General features: G+C 32.1%; 1 protein-coding gene across 3 annotated transcripts in view; it reads left to right on the top strand.

Annotated features, from left to right (window-relative positions):
• The window catches only part of RTTN (rotatin), a 218527-nt gene that overhangs the window by 52944 nt on the left and 148110 nt on the right, over positions 1 to 17473 (top strand). For all 3 annotated transcript variants that reach the window (XM_074274108.1, XM_074274115.1, XM_074274124.1), the window contains 7 exons: positions 903 to 1042; positions 5505 to 5676; positions 7587 to 7686; positions 9605 to 9693; positions 10017 to 10134; positions 14184 to 14280; positions 17230 to 17298. In XM_074274108.1, the coding sequence (XP_074130209.1) occupies positions 903 to 1042; positions 5505 to 5676; positions 7587 to 7686; positions 9605 to 9693; positions 10017 to 10134; positions 14184 to 14280; positions 17230 to 17298 (785 nt within the window). The remainder of the gene's footprint in view (positions 1 to 902; positions 1043 to 5504; positions 5677 to 7586; positions 7687 to 9604; positions 9694 to 10016; positions 10135 to 14183; positions 14281 to 17229; positions 17299 to 17473) is intronic.

The raw sequence follows: 17473 nt of genomic DNA on the forward strand, positions 1-17473 counted from the left end.
TTTTTGCCGAACAAAATGTTCTATAACTTCCTTTTAGACTATATGGGACTAATCTAAGTAAATCGAATCCTCCTTCCAAATGAATACCTTGAAATGTCTAAAGACAGTGATTATGTTTTTATTTTTTTTTTGTGCCTATTTTCTCAATCCAGAACTTGGATTTACTTCAGATAATGCCTATATCATCTTTTCTTCTTTATTTCTGTTTTTTTTTTTTTTCTTTTATCTTTGTAAAGTTCTGTGCTTTGGATAATGGTAAAGGGCAGGCAGAAATGTTAGTTTAAAAGCAATATTGGATCCAAATAGATAATGAATATATCTTGAGAAGTACATTAGTTTTCCACCCTAATATACTGAAAAAGAATTTGCTGAAAAGATTTTGTTTCAAGTGGCCACATATAATTCTGCATGTGTTATCAAGACATACTTTTTCTATGTTATTCAGATAAACTTGTGGCAGAAGGAATGATTGCTTCATCAGCAAATATAGTATGAACTATGACTAGTATTCACATATTTAAGTTCCTTTTTCATGATTTTCTAATAACCTAATAGACTTAGATATATTGATACTTCCCCCCAAAATGAGCCGTTTACTACAATCTGCTTTAAAAAAAATTAGCTTTTGTGTATTTTGTATATTTCACATATTTTAAATATAAATTTAGTGAGGACCTCTAGATCTTGTGAGGTGTTAGGGGAAAATGAAAAGTCTACATTTTTTTTTTTTTTTTTTTTTTACCACAGTATTCTGTACAGATTTAGAAACTATTTAAAAAGCAAATTGATTCTTATTTTCAATGTACACTAATGCAATTAAATTTTTAAATAAGTTTTTTGGAGAATTTGGTTTTATGACTTTTTAAACCATAAAAATTCATATTATTTTAAATTTCTCTTAGGCTTATGCAGACACAGAAGACACCTTGGGAAACTGCATCCTCATTCTGAGTGAAACAAATCCTGGGGGAGGAGGTGGAGTTCTCCCAGAAACTTATAGATTAAAGTCTGTATTTCGACTCTTGCTATTGAAAAAGCAATCGTAAGTAAAGCTGTTTAAATATGGAAAATGTACTTTTCTAACAAAATCTAGTTAATCTCCTCATGGAATGAGACTGACTTTATCAGTTTAAGATATAGTTTATAACTATTTTCCTAACTAAATTAAGAGCCAAAAAAAATTAAAGAAGTTTGCTTCATTATATCTAAAGAAGAATTTTGATAATAAGATGACATTCTTTTAATGATTTTGTGGGTCATGTTTCCCATATATTTCCCTGTTATCTTTAGTTACATCTATACCTTTAAAAATATTTTAGAAACAAATGGTTCTGTTGATGAACACTGGAAACATTAATGAGAACAGAACATCTGACAATAATAAGAAATTGCATTTATGCAAAGCTTTAATGTTTTCAGAATTTTATGTCTGTGTGTGTGTGTGTTATTTTTATTTGCGATAGATACTTTGAAAGCATTCCATTAAAGGCCTATCATCTTTTTAGTATCTTGGAGTTACCATTGCTATACTTCATCCCTATGTTATTTCTCATCTTGATTATGTGATTCATCTAGTTTTTCATAACCTTGAATGTTTATTTTAGATTATTGTTGTGTGAGCAAGCCATTACTGGTATTATATTACAACCATCTTTACTTTACCATTAACCTTTGGGTCACTTCTTACATTTATTCTTCCAAGGGTGTTTGTTCACATATTGGTGATGAAGAGATAAACTTTTGTAGCAATGACTATTTTGGGATCATTAGAAGAATTATGTGGATTCCTTGATAGAATCTAACTTGGTTTCCCCTCCTACTTAGTTCTATGTCCAATTTATTTCCTATTTACAGGATTAATGTAAGATTATTACTACATTTTTATCAGTGACTTGGGATGAATTAACAGATACTATCAAATTTCAGATTTTGGGAACCTAGAAAGGATAGCTTAAATATGAGGCTACAGAGCCTGTTGATCACAGAGAACCATATTTGAAAAAAAATATTATAGTCATGGAACATCTGGACTAGAATGTTTAATTCTGAGTATCCTAGTTTAAGAAGAGCATTGAAAATTTGATTGTGTACTGATGCTGACAATAATGATATTATTGTAGGAATATATTTTAGACTGTCTGGTCAAAAAAATAAGGTAGATGGGGAGGCCAGGAATAGAACTGGATCAGAGGCATGTTGTAGTACTAGATTGTGTGTGTGTGTGTGTTGTGTGTGTACACATCCACACACAATGGAATCAATTATCTGTACACCTGCTAGTGTTGAGATTCAAAAAGAATCTCCAAGAGTTGTGAGACTTGAACTCTTCTTCAAGTCAAGGGGCAAAGTTGATTGTAATTGTAATAGCATCAGTTTAAGTGAGCTAAGTTCCAAAAGCATTTTAGCAAAAAACCAGGAGAAAGAAGATAAATTTAGAGTACAAAGTTAGAGAAACCAGAGCTTCATGTTACTATTTGCTAATTTTATGGTTTATAGGTAGATTTGAGGAGTGGTCTATTCACTATTGTCTCAGGAACTTGGTTATCACTGACCAGCAGATTATTTATCTGAAACAGTCAGCAATGTTTGTAGAACTGTTCTAAGGCCAGAAGACTTTAGAATCATTGACAGACAGACTGTTAGAACAATAGCATTTTAAAGAAAGAGGACTCAGGATTACTGCTAGAAGTTGTGTGCTGTTGTTAGTACTCTAACAAAAATAGTAGTTTCAGCCTTCAAAAATGTGGAAGAAATTGTATTCTGCATCTGGTTTTAATCAAAAAGTTAGAAATTATGGGACTGTTGAGGGAAATGACCATGCCATCTTGGAGTTTGTGAGAAAGAAAGGAAAAGATGGAAATAGTCTGATATGGACCTTGAATTTTAGGAAAACAGATTTCAAAGTATTCTGAGGAAGGTTAGGTAGGATCACAAGAACTATGTTTCTTTCATGAAGTCAGCCTCAAAAGAATGGGCAATTCTGAAAACAAGAAATTCTGGAGACACAAAGAGAAGCAATTCTTATTATTCTTAAGAGGAAAAAGGTAAATTGTTTGAAAATACTAATAGTGATGTATAAGTCACTCATCAACAAATTTGTATTTTTAAAATATCTGTTTGGAAGAATTGCACATGTTTAACCTATATTGGATTACTTGCTGTCCAAGTAATTGGACTCTCCCAAGAGAGTGGGGTAGAAGAAAAGGAAAGAGAAAACATAAGGTTTTGCAAGGTTGAATGTTGAAAACTATTTTTGCATGTATTTTGAAAATAAACTGTTATTAAATTTTGATTTTTAAGATGTGGACAGAATATGGAGTCAAAGTGTCTAGATGGCATAGTACATACAGAGGCCCTTGGTAACTTCAAGTTGCTTCTCCAGATAAACCACATATTTGTGTATTGAAAGAATTGGCAGATTGATTGCCAATCTGCTATAAATGATCTTTAAAAGATTATGAAGATTAGGAGAGGCACTGCATGATTAGAACATAGGAAAAGATAATCCTAGTTTTCAGACAAGGGAAGAAAATGAAGTTTGAAGATTTTATCCATTAAGAGTAATTTTGATTCTAGGCAAAATTCCAATTAGTAAAAGTCTGGAAAGGAAGCAGTGATCACAAAGAAATAGCACAAAATTCAGTTCAGGTTATATAAATAAAGTTTAGGTTAATTTTATTTCTTTTAAATATATATTTTTTCCAAATATATTTATTTCCTAGCTGTTGTTAGTATTGTCTTCTCTCATCTCTTGCTCTATCCAGTCTCTTTTAATAATCATTCATTTCCCAAATATCTATCTCTGCCATTTCTTCTTCTTCTTCTTTTTTTTTTTTTTTTTTTTTCTTGCTGAGGCAGTAGGGGTTAGGTGACTTGCTTAAGATCCTATAGCTTAGGAAGTGTTAAGTGTCTGTATAAAATTTCTATAATTTTTAGCCATATAATATCACCAGAAAAACAGTTCAAAAATCCCTTTTTTGTATGTGTCAGGAAACTGATTGTGATTTTTAAAAGTACTGCATAGTTTTCCAGACATTTGAGTTTGATCAGAATTTTTGATTTCAGTTCAATTGTCTATGTGTGGTACCTAAAAAAAATTAAGGCTATTTACTACAGCAATTGCAATGAGAGTTCTTTGTGTAAGTTTCAAGAATTTGATCAGTTTTTTCTGTCCATCTTAATTCCTTCATTTAGTAGTAAATACCTTTCCAAAGGAGTGAATATGTGGTAACATGGCATCTGCACAGGAATAGAAAAAGTCCTATGCATAAAACTTCGGGACTGTTTTTATTTATTAAAGAATATTTATTAAGGGGTAGCTTGGTGGCATAGTGGATAGAGCAGCAGCCAGGAGGACCTGAGTTCAAATATAGCTTCAGACGCTTAACACTTCCTAGCTGTGTGACCCTAGGCAAGTCACTTAACCCCAATTGCTTTTGGGGGGAACGAGAGATTTATTAGAACCAAGTGAAAACAAAAGGGTGTGCCACATTCATCCACATATGTATCCAATTTAGGGTGATGGAGGAGCAGCCCCTTCGAGAATGCTTAACAGCATTCCATTTTTGTGTGGGAATAATATATTCTCTGATGTGCAGTAGAGATACTTTTCTCTTTGTGGAAGGTTCTAGGATAGTAGGGAGCTAAGTGCTATCTATTATTGCTATTACTGCTATTTTTAGAACTATAGTTTGAGATCTTTGAACACTAATTACTTGAAGGATTTGAGATTGTGGGATTAGAAAGTGGAAAGTTTCCTCATTTACTCAAATTGGTCAATAAGATGAATGTAGTAGAGCTTTTTTATGACCTCAGGTATGATTGACCCATTTAAGCCACATTTGGAGCTAATCTGTAGAGTTGAAGAAAAAGGGCTAAAGCTTAGTTAGATTTAGGAGTGAAATGAAAAAGAAATCAGGAAGTCTGCATTGGTAGACAGCCAATTTTAATTTGTCTGGGCCACTTGGGAAAAGATGTCCTTAGATTGGTCTGTCTAGAGAAGATTAAAGGCTTTACTATAGGAGTGTTTAAGGCTTTTTCTTCTTGTCATTTTATATAAGAATGCTAACTTCGATTCTTTGTTGAAGAGAACAATAAATTTCCAGTATACAAAGATCCTAACAGAAGGAGAAAGTAAGGCCTTAATTTTTAATATAGCTATGCATAATGTTTGTATGCACCTACATATTTCCTAACAAGTGATAACAATTCATTTACATTCACCTGGGGAAGGATGGCATTTGTAATTATAGTTCTGAGAAGCAAATATATCCTCATATGTATAATAAGAAGGGTCATAGAAACCACAAACCTGACACAGTTGTAATTTAATAGTCCCTGTTCAAAATATATATACAGAATGCTTTCTAACTGCATGTTATAATCTGGAACATAGGCATCTTTATGCATGTTATAATCCTTTGTGATATTGTATGTTTAATATCTAATTTGGGGTAGAAAACATATGTTTATAATAATATTTTATAATAATATCTTGTCCTTAGGGTACGGGACAAAGCATTGAAGCTCTTAGCATTTCTACTGCTAAATGAAGAAGGGAGAAGCACAAAACGTCCTTTCATAGATGCTAATCTTCTCTCTAAAGTCAACAACTTATTTATTGTGGAAAAACCTATTGATCTCAAATTGGATGACACGAAACACCCTATTATTAAGGTGAATTAAATATCATTTTGATAGCATCTTTTTGTGTTATGGTATTAGCTTTTGTTTATATATGTTGGAAGAAAGTTATGCAGGACGTATTTTAAATTGTAGTCTAATCAGATCATACTTTGTCTTGCCTTTATATGGGTCTTCACTTTTTTATGCCCAAATTAATCTTGGAATTCTATACCTTAAAGCACAGGGATTTGTATAAATGTACTGTATATGTACAGTGCTTTATACTTTGTATAAATTATTGGCAGATAGGTTATAGACCACTAAATCAGACCAGTGGACAGTGTGCTAGGGACACTAAGATGAATAAAATGTGGAGCTTATAATCTAGAGAATCTGAGGGAATTCTGATCCTTATTCTAGTTGCTTATTTGCCCTAATTAAGAAATATTAGCAGCAGGTTGTCTGTCTGAATGTCCTTTAAAATTGCCTGTATATATTTGGTTTCATTTTAACTCCAAATAATTTCTTATTTTTGTCAGCTAGTTATTTTGGATAGAGAATCATTCTAACGAGAACAAGTTGTGTTTGACAGGATGAAAATGATAATTATAAAGAAGTTTGAAAGAATGGAGGGAAACATAATATGAATTCTGTTTTGCACAGGCTGAATTTGAGATGATGCCTTTAGGACATCCAGTTTGAAATGTCCAAGTAGTCAGTGAGTGACAGAATCCTCGAGCTCAAGTGAGAGATTAGGAATGAATTTCTCTCTCTCTCTTTCTCTCTTTTTTCCCTCTCCCTCCCCCCCTTTCTCTCTCTCTCCTTTCCTTCCACTCTCTCTTTTCCTCCCTCCCTTTCTTTTCTCTCTCTCTCCCCTTCTCTTCCTCCCTCTTTATCTTTCTCTCTACTTCCCTACCTCTTTCTTCTCTCTCCTTTGCCCCCCTCTCTGTCTCTCTCCTCCCTCTCTTTTCTCTCTCTCTCTCTCTCCTTTCCTCCCTTGCCTTTCTGTCTGCCTGTCTCTCTCTCCCCTTCTCTCCCTCTTTCTCTCTTTTTTTTTTTTTTGAGGCTGGGGTTAAGTGACTTGCCCAAGGTCACACAGCTAGGAGGTGTTAAGTGTCTGAGACCAGATTTGAACTTGGGTCCTCCTGAATTCAGGGCTGGTGCTCTATCCACTGTGCCACCTAGCTGCCCCCCTCTTTCTCTTTCTCGTTTCCTCCCTTTATCTTCTCTCTCTCTCTTTTTCCCCCTATATATTCATAGATATCTTTTCATAAAATGTAGACATTTTGTGTATATGTACACATATGTGAATTAAACTTTATAAGGAAGTAGGCTGTTTAAAAAATTCATTAAAATCAATTAAAGAAAAATTCTAATAAATTATACTTTTCTAGAGTTTTCTTCATTCAAAGGTGCATAAAGAAATATCTGTAAATTCAGCTTTTATATGCTGCTTTCATTTTAGGATAAGGAGGGTAGATAAAATTTTACAAATTCGCAGGTTGTTTCCCACCCCCCCCTTTTTTTTTTCCTGTTCGTAAGTCCTTCAAGCATCTTATGTCCTTCTAATACTTAAAACTCATGCTTTCTACAAAAACTTGGAAAAATATGATGTTATTATTATCATCATACTAAGGCTACTATTTAAGTAAACTGAATTCAATCTTCTAGGGAAAACGTATGAGAATAGGAAGTCTGTGGTCTCTTCCTTGGCTTAGCTAGTCTCCTTCTATCTTGTGGTGGAGAAATCAAAACTGGAGAGCCTACATTGCTGTATCATTTCTATATCTAATAGTGTAGTTTTTGGTGGAAAAAAAAAAAGTATGACATATAAAAAATATGAAGTTGAATGACTCAAAAGGAAAGTAAATTGTGAAAAATTTTTGCTTGCAGAACAATTACTAAAGTTGTATTTTAGAATGTTCAGTGTGCATAAAAATGTTAATAAGTTTTTTTCTTAGGTGGAAGCTGTTGAAAAATTGTATGAAGTCTTTACTTCAGATGTTGTTGACCTGCCTTTGAGAAAGTCAGCATTAGAACAATTAGCTATAATTTTTCAAGGTAACTAAATCTTGGGGAAAATGATCATGAAACTCTGGTGAGTTAGTTTTATATTGCTGTTGTTTGGAGTAGAATTTTTTCTACTTCTAAAAATCTTTTAATGAATCTTTTTTTCCCTAAAATTGTAATGTCATTTGGATACTGTGTCAACTTATTTGATACATATCATTTTCATTTTGCCAGCAAATCATCTATTCCAAAGTAGATTCAGATGATAAATATATCATCATTTATAGTGTTTCCAAGAAAGATTCTAATTCCAGACATAAATTGCTTCCTGCAACTAAAGATAACTATGAAATTCTGAAACTTGATCTTTTCATTTGTATTGTAGATCCAGAGTTGGGAGGGACCTCAAAAGCCATCTAGTCCAACCCTTTACAGATAAGGAAATTGAATCCCAAGGATATTAAATTACTTGACTAAGGTCACACAAGTTGTAAGCATCAGAGGGCAGATTTGAACCCAGGTTTTCCAGCTTCAGAGCCAGTGCTCTTTCCACTATCCCACACTATTTCCCTAGTCCAATACTTGTTAATGTTTCATTTAAGTACTCAATATTCAGAGTATAGTATTCAGAATATAAATTTTTGCTTATTCATGATTGTTACCTAATTCCTAATTTTTCTTTTCTGTTTTTTTCTCTATGGCTTGATAGTGGACAAATCATTGCCTCTGAATATATATTTTTTGAAATTTTTCCAAAAATCTGAATTCCTGTATAAGCCTTAAGCATGTTAAAGAAGTAAATTGAAATTATGGCACTAATTTATACTTCATATAAGTGTGCTTCACCTAGAGAATGTGAACTTGGTTTTTTTGGCAAAATTTTTTAATATTTTGAAAGCTGTACTTCAGTATAATTAATTTCCTTTATTCCTAAGTATTTTTCCATTGAAAAACATTCTTCTAAGGTGGGATTCTTAGGCTTCATTAGACTGTCAAAAAAAAAAATGACAGGAAAAGAAAAGAACTCCCAACTCTGGAGCCTGAGTTAATTTCTGGGTTAGAACCCAGAATATCTTAGTTATACTTTATGGCTTGTGGCAACTTTTAGTCAATTTTGTAATCCCAAAGAAGCCAGGAATTAGTAGCAACGACTGCTGTCGTTTTGTGAAATATTGACTGAGACTGGCCTCTGTCTGCAGCATTATAAAAGGATACATTTTGAGTATCTTTGTGACATTAAACCTTATTACCAATTGCATCTTAAGTAGTAACTGAAAATGATGAGCTGATGACACTTCATTTGAAATAAAATATTTTTAGGAATAGCAAGAGTATGGAGAGCAGTGAAATAATATCTCAGTATATAGATGACATTTATGAAGAAATATATGAGAAATATGGAAAAATAGACAACGAAATCATATTTTAGAAAAATGACAAATATTTCTTTTCTATGAAAAGCATAGTTAAATGATAGAAACATTTGAAACTTTAAATAAGAACTCAGCATTTCTATATGAAAGTTATTTTTAGGTTAGATATTAACATTTTACCTTAATTTTTAAGTAGCTAGAAATGTTTCATATTATTCACTAGCCTTACGTTTCACATTTTTTTTTTTTTTTCCCCATGACTGGCAAGGCCAAATCTTCCTGCCTTTTTAATTTATTTTTTTTTTTTTAAGGCAATTAGGGTTGAGTGACTTGCTTAGAGTCACATAGCTGGTAAGTGTTAAAAGCAGAATTTGAACTCAGGTTCTCCTGACTTCAGGGCCAGTGCTTTATTCATTGTGCCATCTTGCTGCCCCAACTTTTATTCCTGGGAAAAATGCTATAATAAACCTTTAGAGCTTTAAATTAAAATTAAATGAGGAGTTTATGATTTAATAAATTCTGAATAAAGTAGTATTTTGGACTTTCTGTAATTTTTAATAGCTTGCTGAATTTTTATAATTTTCCTTTTTTTGTAGATATCAAAATGCATAATGTGGTGAATAAAATGGATTTAATTGATAATATATTTTCTGTTTTAAATAAATGTGTAAGAAAAGATGGTGAGGTAAGTTTCCCTCTAAACTTTATTCCTCCTTTTCCCCAAACCCTAAGCCATAAAAAACACAGCAAAATAGTATTTCTTAAAGCTAATATTTATTTTATTAATTAAATTTACTAATTCAACTAAATGTTTTTCCTCGTTTAGCTTTGAATCTGAGAGCAAACCTGCATAGAAATAACTAAATGATTACGTTGTCCTCAGTTAAAAAATAATTTACATTTCTCTTACTCTTAGTTTTGATGAAAAAGCCCCTATACTGAAATACTTTATTTACTATTACTACAATATATGAAGATAAAATTATTCTTTTTAAATTTTTTGACTAGGAGATGGAATGTATGATATTATCATGCCTTACAATATTAAGAAAATTTCTGACTGCTGATTCAGCTAAACGCCTGTCTCTTTCAGAGGAGTCTTCTGTCTTGTTCCTGTTATTCAGAGGTGATTAATAACTTATCAATAATGTAATGTTGATTGTTAGAGAGATTTATTTATTTTGAGTTTAACAACTATTTTCCTTTTTATACATATCTACATATTTATGCATGTATACATAATACACATAAACACTTATTGATTAATATACATATGTGAATTATGACTATATATATTTGCATGTGTGTATGTATTTTAAAAATTGTTAAAATCTGATTCTGCTAGGGCAATTTTAAACTTCTGATGATATATAATGCTTGATTTTCTAAAAAGCTTTAAGAGACGTCAATACATTTTAGAAATGAGAAATGACATATTGTCCTTCATGATTTTTTCTCTTCTAATCCCATTATTGAGTACTTTTAGTGTGTTGACCTTTGATCTGTTAAAAGCTGTAACCCATGAGGATACTCTGAACCTCTTATACGTGCACCATCTGGTGTTTTGACATTTAAGGAGAGCCCATGCATATAGAAAAATCACCACTGCAGCTGCTGTTACTGCAGTCTCTCCTGTAACCCCTTATTCATTGTTTGCTTTGTTTCTGTCACCAGATCCTGTATCCTCTGGTGGCTTATTATCTCATTAGACAAGCATTAGTATCACATATCACCACATGTAAAATTGTCTTTCAGAATTATAAGAGGAGATTAATTAATCTGTATTGAAATGCTTGGCAAGTCCTGTAGCTTCTGCTTTTATCATTTATCATAAGGATGAAATCTATATAGTCGGCTTTGAATAGTTAGTTTGATATCTTTAGCTGGCAATTTACTCACCTCATAAGCCTTTTATAGTATTCTTTTTTTTCCTACTGGATTAGATCAATATATTTTGTTTGATCCTCATCTAAACAAGAGGTGTTCATATTACAAACTGTAATGTTCTTAGGCTTATCAGTTTCTAGGTATTTGATAAGGATAAAATACAATTCAATCCAAACAGGTGTTTTCAGATCTTATTGTTAAACTCTAGGTCTATTGTTTTCTATATTTAGGAAGAAAAAACTCAGGCTTTTCTAAATGCTTTTGGTACAAGTAAATCATTCTTACAAATAGGTAAAAATATATATATAGGCTCATGAAAATTGAGACTAAACTGACATTTTCAGTAGTCCTTTACACAATGATGAGTACATTAGATTTTGTGGATTAAAATTACATTACTATCTAATGATGATAGCCTAAAATATTATAGTGGTACTATTATATAGATCTTGGAATTTTTCTTATTCTTAGCTCATTCATAATTGATTTCCTTTATGTCACATTTAATTTCTTTTAATCCCTAGGTTTGTGAACCTTTGCTTATTTGGATTGATCTCAGTTGCTTTTTGTGTGGCCTAAAATTTTCCTGTTGAACATTTCTTATTTTTTGCTAGAATCATTTCTAGTGTAAGACTGGGTTCAGTCAACTAAGTAAATAGGAAAACTGGAAGTTTAAGTAACTCTAAAGACTTTTTGAGGTCTAGAATTTTTTTTTTTTTTTTGGACTTTGAGATATAAATAATAGGATCATAGATTTAGAATTGGAAAAATCCTTCAAGGATATTTAATCCAACCCTCTTAATTTTTATAGATGAGAAAAATTATAAGGGTAGTAAGTAATAGAATTAAGATTTTCAATCTGGGGGGCAGCTAAGTGGCGCAGTAGATAGAGCACCAGCCTTGAATTCAGGAGGACCAGAGTTCAAATCTGGTCTCAGACACTTAACACTAACTAGCTGTGTGACCCTGGGCAAGTCACTTAACCCCAGCCTCAAGAAAAGAAAAGAAAAAGATTTTCAATCTGGGCCTTATGATTTCAAATAGGGTAGATTTTTTTCTCTCAGTATGGAGATACTGATTAATATTTTTCTGATCTTGAAGCCTCTTCTCTACAACATAATTCCAATTGTTGAGCCTATATGAGTGACACCTATTTACTGTATTGTTTCATTGCCTCTGCCTAATTATCAGTGTAGGGTAGTTAGATGGTGTGGTGGGTAGATTGCTGGACCTCATGTAAGGAAGATTAATCTTTTTAAGATAAAATCTGGCTTCAGACACTTAGTAATTGATTGGGTAAGTCATTTAACCCTCTTTGCCATAGTTTGTTAATCTATAAAATAAACTGTATGAGGAAATGGCAAGCCACTTTAGTAACTATGCCAAGAAAATCCCAAATAGGGCCACAAAAAGTTAGACACTACTGATCAACAAACTTAGCTATCAATACCAATTAGGTTGGGGTTACTGCCTGTTAGAATTCTACTTCTTCATTTCCATTTAAAATAGCAAATAAGAATAGCAGGCATAGCTATACAGTGATAGGTGAAGCTATAAAGCTACCTTCTATAGATATGGTAGCCAGAACACACTTTCGTCAATATCTGTAGAGTGTGTGTACATGTGTGTATGCATGTGTATGTAGAATATTTATATTCAGTGAAATGAAAATTTCAGAGAGAGAAAAATGCTTTTGTCAAAATCCTGATGATGGATGAGTAATCATGTCATTAATAACTGAAATTTACCTAGTTTTGCTTTGTCACTTACTTTTACTATGACCTTGTGATGGGATTCTAATTGTTGCCCCTCAGCCCACCCCAGTTCAAAAGTACCCCTAGTCTCAAACACCACAGAAACCATTAATCATGGCTCTCACTAGAACATCAGGCCAGCCTATTCTGTAATCCTATTTCCAGTTTACCACACTATGGCCACCACAGAATATGATACAGAAACCAGCCAATAAGAGAATAGCCTCATTAACACACAGTACAAGTCATTGGATCACAAACTTCAATAAATCTTTTTCCTGACATGGCACTTGTATAAGTTCTCCTTGTTTACTGTTCTTAGATCATAAATGAGGGATCTTTTTTCTGTCAAGGGCCATTTGGATATTTATAACATTGTGAGCTACACAACATTATTGACTTAAAAATTCAAGTAATGGGAGATTGTTGTACTAGCTTTCAGTTCACTGTCTCCTGTGGTTGCCTTGGCAGGTCCAGATCAAATGATTTCATAGGTTGATGGCCAGATGTTCCACACCTCTGCCTTAAGTAAACTTATAGTAGCTATAATATTAAATTAATACTGTACTGAGTGGGCTTTTCTGTATGCATTCTGGGTAATCACATTGCAGTTCCATTAAGGCTTTAAGATCTCCCCATGTTAGCAAATTCTTATAACCTCAGAATTGACAAATTTTGTGATATGATCAGCATCGTTTACTGTATAAAAATCCTTGTTTTGCTTTGTTGGGCTGCTGACTCCCTCAGGGAACTTGGCCTATGCACTGAGTATGTAAACCTCATTAAAATGCCTTTGCTTGGATTATAGACTGTCTGAGCCCAAATTCTTTCAGAGGCGACACTATGACACTTATCTGATATCTCAATGCTTGAACAAATCACTTGACTTTTCAAGGACGTAGTTTTCTTCTCTATAAAGTAAGAGGGTTGGACTGAATTCCTTTCATCTTTCAAACTGTTTCTGTACCCTTAGGATTCATTTGACAAGCATTTAATGAGAACTTATATGCCAGATGCTACATGAGGCCTTGAGAATATAAATATAAAAATGAAACAGCTATGGCATATATGTAGTTAAGAAAATACCACAAAAAAAGCAAATACTACTTTTTTGGGGGGTTTGGTATTAAGGAATGCTCTAGAGAGAAGAAAGTTCTTTTGTTTGTTGAATTTGGTCCTTCAATTGAGCCTTGCAAGGAATCAGGAATTCCAAGGATTGCAGATGAGGAAAGAGAATATTCTAGGACAGAGGGAGTATCCTTACAAAGTCAGAGAAACAGGAGATAAAATGAAACATGTGTAATGAGCCAATAGGCTAGTTTAGTTGATCAGATCAAAGTTTAGACATTTAAATATGTTCATAATTATATAATTTTTTTTCATTTTCATATTTCCTAAACTTCAAAAATTGATCAGTTATATAACTTGTAGTATGTACCTTCTTTTCAGATTTAAAGATCTGTATGCATTTGTAAAGCTTTCTATTATAGCTAAAAAATAACTAATAGATCATTTTTGCATCTTGGCTCTTCAGTTGCCTTGATATTCCAGAAAGATTCTGCCATTGTGACTGAAGTAGCAGCATTATTCTGTCTTCTTTTGTTTGATGAAGTATCAAGAATGGATATATGGTATGCTATAAAACACCAACTATTTACCTATGATTTCTTCTGTAACCTTATTATAAAAGAATGTCAATATTTGTAATCTGAGCAGTTCATGATTATAAGATTAGTTCTTATAGTCACCTTAGTCATTTGTGATTTTTTTTTTCACACGAGAGGTTCTGAAAGGCTCTACTTTTCCTTAATTTTCTCCTCTATTAATTTGCTATAGTTCTTGAAATTCTCATTATTAGTCAGATCTTTTGAATTAGTATCCATAAGTTCCCAGATTTAATATGTAAGTATGTTACTATATAGAAGTGGTACAGTGTATAGTGCCAGTCCTGGAGTTAAGAAGATTTGTTTTCCTGAGTTCGAATGTGACCTCAGAAACTTAATTGCAATGTGACCCATGGCGGGTCCTTTAACATGATTTGCCTCATTTTTCTTGTCTGGAAAATGATTGGAGAAAGAAATGGCAAAGCACTTTTTCTACCTTTGTCAAGAAAATCCAATGAGGTCACAAAAAGTCAGACACTACTAAAGTGACTGAACAACAACAGTACCTACAAACATAACATTTTAATTTATCATATGTTAAGAGAACCAAACCCCAGAGAATGGGGAATGGGTTACTATTATTTAATACTTACTATAATAAGATTTTTCATAAAGAGCAATGTATAATTCATTCTAATATAGCTTTTTGGATAATGTAGCTTTTTGCTAGAAAGTTTCTATCTGCTGGGAACTTATAAGGATAGATAAATTTATTTTCTCATCAACACTGAGGAGGAAATAGAATATAACCATTTAAGCAGTAGTAATTTCCTCTGACTAGAGAATAAATCACTTTTTGAGTAGGGAGACATTACTACCAAGAAGCATACTTTGCAGATGAAAACAAATGTCTTCTCAATTGAATGTTTGGCATAGGACATTATAATTTTTAAAATTATTTTGAGAGTATATCACCTGTGTCTTTTTTTTTTTTTAAATTCTGTTTCACTTCTCTATATGCGTATCAGCAAAATTGTTAAAATTACTATGCTGACTTATGCTTTGTATGATTCAGTCTTGAAATTACATTATAGAATGTAAAATTTAGAAGAAACTTTACAGATTATTTAGTCTAAAACTTTTATTTAATAGATGAAGAGACAGAAGTCCAGAATTAAATGATTAAAATTTATTAAAAATGATTAAATTGTCCAAAGTCATACATTTAATTAATATAAGTGTTAAGAAACTAAAATGCAGGGTTTTTTGACTCCTTGTATTATACTTTAAAATCGACTAGAAGGCAAGGAAAATTTATATTTCAACAAGTTCAGGCTCATATCTGCCTATCACCTCTTGTCATTAGGTGTAAATCAGTAATCAATTTGAATTTTGTAAATAATATTTTTTGTTTATTTGAAGTTTAGTTTGGTCTTTTCATTTGTTTGATATTGCATATTAGCCATTATCACCCATAAATTAGCTCTCTCATTTAAAAAATATTTTCTCCTGAGATTATTTAAAATAAATCACTAACAATTTCAAAACTGATTCTGCTCTTTTTCCTCTCCTTCTAAATGTGGTTTTATGAGTAAAGTAAATTTTGCTTGAGGCTATTAAGTCTTAGAATAATGATTAATTAGCAAAATTAAACTCTCATGTCTACTCACTTTGTTTAGACCACAGTGAACATGGTCTTGAACATGGCAGATCCTCAATAAATATTTGTTGACTGTTGCTATTTAGTGTGCTGTTTCTATTAGAAATCCTTGCTCAGATCATTATTATGATCATTTTGGGAAATATGTTAGTACTTATATTACTATTTCTGAGGAGCAATTAATTAGTTTTGGATAACTTGAAAGAATTCATTCTTAGCCAATACCAATGAGCATTTATTGTCAGAAAGACTGTTCTCTTGCTATTGAACATAATTTTTTAAAAATATGGTCAATTCTTAAGATGGTCTTTTCACATATAGTTTACATTTTATAGACAAGACAAGATTTAGCCTGACCTGGTGATCTCACTAGTACAAATACATCCTTCACTGACACAGATCTTGTCCCTTTTTTTATTATCATCATCAAAAATGCATCACCCTGCAGCCTACTTAATGATGAACCTCTCTGTCCTTAGCTAGTGTGGTCCTTAGTCAAAAGACACATAACTATTAGCACATCTTACTAAATTTCTCAAAGCTTATGTATGCATCATTGGTCTAGATTTAAGTCATCCTTCACAATGTGAAAATTTTGGTGATAATGGTGGTGGACAATACAAGCAGTATTATTTAGCTGGGAATACAGGGATTATGAAAAGGAAGTGTGGCATCATAAAAAGAGCAGTCATTATTAGCGTAAGAAGACAAGCCCTTGATCTAACTTTTTTCTTTACTAGAATGTGACCTGGGCAAGTCACTTAACATTTATGAACCTTTGTTTACTCATGTATCAGGGAAACATATCTTGCCTGCTTTTTAGAGTTGTAACAAATAGAAAAGGACTGCTCAAATGAGATAATTTTAACAATAATAGCAGTACTAATGTTACTTTTTATTTACAAAAAAGAAAATTGATGCAGTTATTCATTCCACTTGTGGTTGGGTATTCTTTTATGTGTGATTTTTAAAATTTAATTGTTCATGTTTAAATGTTTCAAAAGATGTTTAATCTGATAGTAAGGTTATAATTCTAGTAGTATACTAAATGTGGTCAGCTGGTATTGATTTTTTACCATGTTTTAACAGGCTTTTACTGCCTGCATTTATTTTTAGGGAAACAAAATTTGACCCTTTATGACTTACTTTATATAATTCTAAGCCCTGTTGTATTGGGTTCTCTTTCTCCAAATCATAAAATATTCAAGTAGTTTTTCTTGAGATTATATAACTTGTGCTAATGAAGCATTGGAAAAATGTTATTAAACAATGTATTTAGCTTTTCTTTTACTTTTAATTTCTTCATTATGAAACAGGTCTGATAATGTATCCAGTAAATCAGCTCTGGCTCCAGTCTTTATCTTGCCAGTGTCAGTGATTAGGCGGTAAGGACTTTTACTTTTTTTTATTTTTTATTAGGGTACAACATGATGTTATTAGGATAAAATAGAATAAGAATGTTTTCTTTACAATTCTTTACTTTGCTGAGAAATTTGGTGTGGGAGAAATCACTTTCAGCATAAAACAACTTTTATGGAGGAAACAGCATTAAATATAGGT

The sequence above is a fragment of the Sminthopsis crassicaudata genome, chromosome 1, assembly GCF_048593235.1.
Source record: "Sminthopsis crassicaudata isolate SCR6 chromosome 1, ASM4859323v1, whole genome shotgun sequence".
NCBI lineage: Eukaryota > Metazoa > Chordata > Mammalia > Dasyuromorphia > Dasyuridae > Sminthopsis > Sminthopsis crassicaudata.